Source organism: Festucalex cinctus, chromosome 5 (genome assembly GCF_051991245.1).
Source record: "Festucalex cinctus isolate MCC-2025b chromosome 5, RoL_Fcin_1.0, whole genome shotgun sequence".
In the NCBI taxonomy this organism is placed as follows: domain Eukaryota; kingdom Metazoa; phylum Chordata; class Actinopteri; order Syngnathiformes; family Syngnathidae; genus Festucalex; species Festucalex cinctus.
This window is the reverse complement of record NC_135415.1, coordinates 13,454,945-13,463,463: the sequence shown is the minus strand read 5'-3', so window position 1 is coordinate 13,463,463 and position 8,519 is coordinate 13,454,945. Positions and strand designations below refer to the sequence as shown.

The 8,519-nt window shown below is 40.4% G+C and overlaps 1 protein-coding gene across 1 annotated transcript; it reads left to right on the top strand.

The window, feature by feature from the left end:
* Positions 1 to 7,137: 7,137 nt before the first annotated feature.
* On the top strand, positions 7,138 to 8,073 carry ier3 (immediate early response 3). Its single transcript, XM_077521859.1, has one exon. The coding sequence runs from the start codon at positions 7,283 to 7,285 to the stop codon at positions 7,742 to 7,744; it is 462 nt and encodes a 153-aa protein (XP_077377985.1). The 5' UTR covers positions 7,138 to 7,282; the 3' UTR covers positions 7,745 to 8,073.
* Positions 8,074 to 8,519: the final 446 nt, after the last annotated feature.

The following is an 8,519-nucleotide window of genomic DNA, read 5'->3' as shown; positions in this document are numbered from 1 at the left end:
GACTGACTTCCTGTTTGTTTCAAAATATGGCTTCTTGTCTTGAGACTTTTTTTTGTGTGTTTTCTCATGATGGCTCTTTAAACAATTAAACTGGATTGCTGGACTGAATTTTCAAAATCAAAAATCAAGGGGTTAAGGATCCCTGGAAATGAGCTCTAAAATGGTTGCTTTGAATCAAAATGGCTGACATCCAGTTCACATGACATCAGAGCTTCTTGAGACGTTTTTGAGGGTCTACTCGTGATGAAATGTGCTATTCCAGCTCATGCTGCGAAGTGAAACTGCCTTTGAGAGCTGAATTTTCAAACAATTCTGGTGGCTAGGTTGATGCCAAAGTTTCCTCAAAATGTCTGCTTCAAACTGAAATAGCACACTTGAGTCTTTTCTTGGCCTTAACTTGTGAAAGACATCCCTTCCAAATTTCATGCTGTGAAGTCAAAATGGCTTCGGGGGGCAGAATTTTGAAAACATTACAGAGGCTGCCAGGGTTCCAATTTTGGCCCGAGTATAAAAAAAAAAATAGTATGAGTTGTTCCTCATATATAGAGCCTGCGGTGGTGTTAACTAAGGTTCACCAAAGTCTTTTTGAACTTCAATTAATCATTGCATTGAATGTGATGATGTGATCATGTGGACAAAATCCAGCTGGATTTAAAAAAGAATACAAAGTTGGCGTGACCTGAAACCATCAGGTATGTGTGAGAGGCATGAAGTAATCCCTGATTCGCCCACACACACAGACACACAAATTAATATGTGCACGCCTGGTTTCGCTGGAAGGCAAATGTGACCTCCTCGTGTCACCCAATGACATCATCGCAGTTCAAAGGTCGCAGTGTTGATGCCCCAAGGCGTCTTTGAGGGCCTCGGCCCGTTTTGTTTTTTCTGTGTGAAAGGCGTCAACACGGAATGCGGGAATAATTAGCAGTGTGTAAGGCAGTGGCCCTTTTTCGGGTGGCTTATTCAGAAGCATTGACCTAAATTTACAACCTAAATGCTCATATTTGCTCCATTAAATTATATGATCATATTCCCCAAGCAGTCTGTTCTCTTAAATTTGGTAGTGTTTACATTAGCTGCACTGCTTCCAGTACTGAATGTATTTTTATTTTTTTTGCCCAATCAGATTTCAGCATTTCTATATTACCATGTCGATGTAATCTGCCCAGGGCCTTCAGAAGCTGTCGCGCTGGCCTAGGTGACTTTAACTATATCAGCATTGGGACTGTTTCTTTAGCCAAACATATTTCATAACTATTGCATTTTTCCTCCTTCTGATTGTTTCGTCAAAGCAAATTAAGTTTGACAAGCAAAACACATCTTTCGTGATTTGCACACATTATTACATTTACTCATGAGTATTTCTACTAAGTATTTTGTTTTTTGTTTTTTCATATCCTGATGATGTACTAAAAAGTTGACACGCTCTTAAAAAGAAAATACAACAAAACATATCATTTCAAAACGTTTTCTGCCATTGGTATGACTAACCTGTGCAACTCAGTGAAAAACAGCTTATTGTGAGGAGAAGCAAAACAAAACAGCTGAATTAGAATTAGAATTAACACACTGATTCAAATGCTCATTAAATGAGATTTAGCCACACACACGGCCACCGTTTAATGGACAGGAAGTTATTGAGCTCATTGCAGCTAACAGGCAGTTCCACTTGTTTCCTCGTGTACTATTGTTGAAGCATCTTCTATAAGTTATTTTTAAAACACTGTTACATGTGTCAAGCAGATACAATATGTGTGAACTAAATGGTGGTTCGTGTTTGTTTTGTTACCTTAAATGGTAATCGCTAGCATGCTAATGCTAATCCAGTTTGCTAACCGTTTAGCATAGGCTAATTTTGTTGGTGTTTAATGATGCTCATGCACAGAAGATAATAAATAATAAGTAGTCATATCAACTCAATTCAACTCGTGCATATATAATGATGTATGTGTGAACTAAATGGTGGTTAGGGTACGATTGTTTACCTTATATGTAATCACTAATGCGCTGATGCTAATCGTGATCACTAACCATTTTGCATAGGCTAATTTTGTTGGTGTTTATTATTGCATAAGTACAGAAAATAATAAATAATGAGAACTTAAATTCAATTATTTGATGGACTCATCTATTTTAAAAATATTTGATCATGATAGCCCGACTTTTATTATGTTCTATATTTAAAATACAGACCTATTTTTACTTATTAAAAACAAAAAAGAAATAGTGGTGGTAAATCCTGTTAATGCTATTATTACTCACCTGTCGTGGAACGAGGGCTATTTATAGTCTGTCAGTCATAGTCGTCTGTCAACGTGTGTCACACGCCCACATACTTATTATAATCATGAGAGTTATTTTTTTTTTTTGTTTCTATTTAAATTGTCCAATTTATCCTATTTCCTTAAGATGTCAATCAATTCTCTCAACCGGGGCTTTCTTCAACTTCTTCACTTTCCGTTTCTCCTTTTTGTGAAATGTCAACACATCCTTTCAACCATTTTCTATTAGTTTATCTCATTTGCACTGTTTAAATAAGCTACAAAGGAAACTGGTATGACAGGGAAATTCGCACAGAAAAAGGATTCAACCCCACTGCATACACACCCACAGTCAAATTTGAACCTGGCACTTTTGGTCCTGTCTGGATTCGAACCCGGCACTTTTTACTACGAGGCAGATAATCTAACCACATACTTCACCATGCCATAACGAGTGAAAATTCAGTTGTAACTCAGTCCTGAGATGACATGCCAATTCCCCACAGAAAGCATCCAGATTCAAACCAGGAACCTTTGACTGCGATGCAAAACACATTCTGCACCGTGCCGTAAATAACCGAGCTACAGTTGAACCCAAGTCTCAAGTCCGTGGACAAAATGCAAACCCCTCCACATCCTGATAAGAACCTGGAACTTCTGATCATGGGTCCACATTCAAACCCGGAACATGAGACTGTAAGCCAGACATGCTAACCACACACTATGCTATTTCCACAGATGTAGGAATTTTTGAACAACCTTGCATGAGCAAATATGATTCCTGATGATTTAGGATGCCCACTGAGTCTTAACTTTGGAAAAACCAGTGATGATTGGTCGGCGTGACAACCAATCAGGTGCTTTGCGGGCTTTCCACGGGTCAGAGTGAGTCCAGCTGAGTTTCCAGGAAAGGAAGTGACCTCACAAGATGACTGGCGCTTTTGTGCGCACTTGTGAGTTATTGTCTGGGAGTGAACGAGCAGCATCAGTTCTGCCCGGCTTGGGAGCGGGGGTGGACAGACCCTCTCCCACTGGACCAATCAGAATGAGGCAAAGAAGAAACAGAAGAACTGCTGAAGCATGAATGAGTCCTTTAACTCTTTCATGGACAACACAAGGAGATTGTCTTTTATTGGAGCGACGCACGCTCCAAATTTAATGTGGAAGTCAACCATAAACATTTCTTGACAATAACGTTATGTGTGACCTTATTAGTCTAAACATGACATTCTGATTTAGATGACATTTGTGAAATATGAGTTATGAAGCAAAACCCTAACCCTTATTATCCATCTCAGGGGGCGGCCATTTTGCCACTTGCTGTCGACTGAAGATTACATCACAGTTGCTCAGGGCTCAGGCAACGGCCAATCACAGCTCAGCTGTTTTCTGAAGCTGGGCTGTGATTGGTTGATGAGCAACTGTGATGGCATCTTCAGTCGACAGCAAGTGGCAAAATGGCCGCCCCCTGAGATGGAGAAAAATGGCTAGATTTTGCTGCTAAACTCATATTCCACCGACACAATATTAAACAGACTAACGTGTTTAGACTTGTGGGGCTGTATAGAACATATTGTGGGAAAAAATAGTTTTGGTTTGACTTCCACTTTAAAGTTGTTTTGCTACGTACAATTTCTGCTCTTCACATTCACATGTCTTTTAACCGGACCTCATGAATTCATATCCTATTTGATTCTCCAAACGTCATGTGCTTGTGAAGCACTACATTACCCACAATTCCTCAAAGTTTTTTGCCGTGGAAACCCCACAAACACACACGGACACACACGTCTGACCGTCCCATGACCTACCTGCCTGTGCGTGCGTGCGTGCGTGCATATGAAACGTGACCCGGCCCGGCATGTCCTCACCTGGACGCCGCCCGGTTCGGCACGTAGGCCCGTTCCCATGGCAACCAGCCCAGCCTGGGCCCATCAAAAGAGCCTTTGAGCGTGTTACCGCACAGCTACTGACCCAAATCCACACTGCCGCCGCCGCCGTTGTCGTGGCAACAGGGCAAGCGTGCGGTGAGACAAAAAACAAAACAGTCAGCGTTTCTTAAAAGTTTTTTTTTTTTTTAATGATTTAGTCAATTTGCAGCCTCAGAGGATGTCGAGGTGGTTACATAATGAGTGGAAAAAGGCGGATTGTGTGTCACACGAGGGATGCAGACACGGTGAAACACTAAAACAACACCTTTTTCCCGCCACGCGAAGGCCGCTCGCTTCCAGTCAGAGCGGAAAAACCCACCCAGACGTTTTACACGACTTTCACTCTGAACACAAAACAACGTGTCACCTTTAGTGTTTTTCTTGCAAACACATTTCTTCCCCAGTTAACAAAAAGCTAAAATGTTGGATTATAGACTTTAAAGCATAAAATGTTGTGCTTTACGTTAGCTTTTCCTGCTCAAATAGCCTTTTTGAGGCAAAACATATTTCCGCAGCCTTTTTAACATTTTCTGTTATGTTTAACAATGTTTTAACACATTCACTGCCATGGATGTCGTCAGACGTCAAATATTCCTGCACACACAATAAAACACGAAGTGCAAAAAGCTTTTTCTTTATGCATCAACTTATTAAAGCAGCAAAGTAAATTTAAAAAACAGTAAATTGCAGTGTTTAGTGCACATAGTTAAAAAAAAAATATATTTTTTGTGTAGTCTCCAAGAACATTCAAAACATGCAGACATTAAATTTAACACATTTACTGCCATAGACGGCTTTAGACGTCAAAGATTTTTTTTTTTTCCTGGACTGGCAATATTCCACATTTACATGAGGAAGCTACCATCTTGAATGTTAAATTCTATTTAGATGGTGTAATGTATACCTTCTTGTGAACAAATACATTGTTTGCATTAGGCTTTGAAACATTTTGAAGAAATAATTGATTTGTGATCACTTTTTCCTCAATATATTGATTACGATTTCATTTGCGATTATTTTTTCAAGGCTCACTTCCCATATATTTTTTTAACAATCACATCAGCAATAAATTAATCTGTATTCAAATAAACATTATTATATTATTAATCCATCATCCATTTTCTTGACCGCTTATTCCTCACAAGGGTGGGTGCTGGAGCCTATCTCAGCTGGCTCTGGGCAATAGGCAGGGTACACCCTGAACTGGTTGCCAGCCAATCGCAGGGCACACAGAGACAAACAACCATCCACACTCACAAGCACACCTGGGGACAATTTGGAGCACCCAATTAACCTGCCATGCATGTCTTTAGAATGTGGGCGAAGACCGGAGTACCCGGAGAAGACCCACGTGGGCACGGGGAGAACATGCAAACTCCACCCAGGAAGGCCGGAGCCTGGACTTGAACCCGAGTCCTCAGAACTGGGAGGCGGACGTGCTAACCAGTCACCCACCGTGCCACCCTATATTATTAATTATAATAATAAATATATACATAACATACCAACCAGCAGAAATGAAGCAGAGGTGTACCCACCCCCAAATCGCAGCCTTTGTCATTTGAAAATTGACAATGTTGATTAATTTTTCATTTCTAATTTACATGTGATATTATTAGTCTGAGTACAAATATATTATTCTTTTTGGTCTAATTTAGCCTTCTAAGGGAAAATATAAAATGTGTTGTGTAACATACAGAATTATACAGTATCTTGTAACAAAACACACGTTTCACCTTTTGAAATCAGATTTTTTTTTTTTCTCGTAAACACACGCAATGGCGGTCATGTGCGGTGTGTGGTCATTACACACAGGAAACTCAGCTCCTTGTGGAGAGGCCCACTTCCTGTTACAAGCATGAGCGTGATATCGTTCATGTTGAACTGAGGTGAATTACACCCCCGCTCATGTCATCAGCATTAAAGTTCCTCTGGCGAAATGTTGCTCAGGTCGGAAAAACACCGGCGGACGAAATCCCAGCTTGTGTTTTTACCCTCAACAAGCTCCTTCAAGTTCAACTTTTAAAGTGCTGTCAATACCAACGTCAGCATATTTACCACACGTCTTGAACAATATGATAGGAATATTTTGTCTGAAGTCGGCTTATTGTTATGTTAACGTTGAGTCAAATGTGATCATTATTCAATACAATGATTTCAAAGGATCTAACATTGTACTACTATACGACACATGTTGTATTGTTATGAAAAAAAATGACAGATACCAGAGGTGAACTTTACTAATGATTTAGGCACGAAGACATGTCGCGGCATTCCTGGCATGTCTGGTCACGATCGTCATTTTTTCATTCATTCACCAACTTCAGTATTGTGAAAAGAAGTTCAATCAATTATTGGATACGAAAAGGCTAATAATAAATGTATTATATATATGTAACCTATCTAAATATACAGTTACCGGTATATGTAAAATGATAAATTAAACCATTAAAATAAGAACATTTAAAAAATAAAGAATGGTGAATTAATCATCACCATCACTGGAAAAATGTTTTATCAAATAAATAAATGAGAAAAATACGTAATAAATAGATGTTTTAATATTCCTAAATTCAATATTTAATAGTACGGAAGCGTATTGCATTCACTTGAAAAAAAATATATATATTTTTCTGACTAATTTTTTGGGGAGCTTGGTTTTTTGAGTATTTTTTTTTAATGTTTCTGTTTTTCTGAATATTTTTTTCTGTTTTATTGAATTTTTTTTTCTGTCATAAAAACAAAACAAACAAAAAAACGGGGAAAAAATACTCTGAAAAACAGGGGGAAAACTTTATTTAAAAACTTATAAAAAAATTCCTCCAAAAAACAGAGCACCGACTTCTGCTTTCGGAGTAATCATTCAACCCTAAATTGAACCCTAACCCCAAATAAATGATAAAAGGTGTGGATTTTTCCCTGTCTGCCGTTGAGTAAGAATGTGCAGGCCAGGGGCGTGGCTTGGCTCAGTCCTGCACTAACGTCACCGCGAGCTAAAGTATAAATGCAACTTTTGCTCATCTTGTCCTCACACGCCTAAAGACACTAACGAGAAGAAACTTAAGCAAAAGAAAGGAAAAGCGACAAAAAATGTACTCGACAAGCTCCACGATGCTTCTCTACAGACGCGAAAGCTTAGCCCGGCGCAACACGCAGCCGGAAGTGTTCACGTTCGAGCACATCCCGCCGGCCGCCAGCTACGCGGCGCCCGCCCGGCCCAAGAAGCGCTGTACCCGGGTCATGTACCCGGCCAAGGTCCGCATGCACCTGCCGCCTCCGGAGAAGAACGCGGCCAAACGCTGGCTGCTTCTCCTCGTCCTGGTGCTCCTGTGGCAAATCTACACCGAGGAGCCTTGCGCCGACGCGCCGACCGGCGGCGACCACCAGACCTTCCCCGCCGCCGCCGGCGACGCCGCTCCGGCGGCCGCTCCCTCCAGCGTCTGCGAGGCGAAAGCTCCGGCCGACGCCGCCGCCACCACCACCACCGCCGGGCCAGCGAGCAACAGTTTGGTGGCCCTGCTCGTCTACCATCGCCTGGGCGGTGAGAACTAAACCAACCCGGACATCGCGGTGGTTCGACGCGAAAGCAAAGCCGAGCACGAAGGGACCGAGCGGAGGGGCAATGCAGCGACGAGTCCGCTCAACTGTGGCCAAGGAAGCAACTCCGTGCGCCGGCTTGGTGCCTGCCGGCGGCCCGCTGAGGCCTGGAGGAGACTGAAAGCCAAGAAAAGAACAAAAAAACTGTGAACTTTAACCAGAAACTTGAATTTGTCATTGAATGCACTTCATAACTGACAGTTGTCATGTCTTATTTATTTATTATTATTATTGTTATTTGCTATTTATTGATCAACAACTTGAATAAAAAAATGTAAATTATATCACGTGTCAGGCCTTTTTACTGTTTTCATCCATCTTTAAACCAATACGCTTTAAATGTTTTTTCCTGTGACAAAAACATTTCATAGTTTGGATAAAATATTCATTTTTTAAAAATATATAGCAACCATTTGGTGAAATTTCATGTTTTATGCCCTGATATAAGAAATTAATGACCAAATCTCGCATAATTTTTAAAGGCAAAATGTGATTTTGATGTCATTTCTTGAACAAATGGACAACAACAAAAAAAACTTCAGGAGCTTAATGTAGCCTTTTTATGAGGAAATGTAATCTTGTCATGTCATCAGGAGTAACGTGTTAAGACATGTTCATTGATCATTTATACATTTGAACTAAATACATACAGCAACACTCACTTGATTGACATTCAGCTGACTCATCAAAGTGAATGAATTTAAAAAGACTTTTGATAAACATTAGTACA

Excerpts from the sequence above, each read along its gene's own strand:
- ier3 (XM_077521859.1), top strand. The coding sequence starts at position 7,283 with ATGTACTCGACAAGCTCCACGATGCTTCTCTACAGACGCGAAAGCTTA.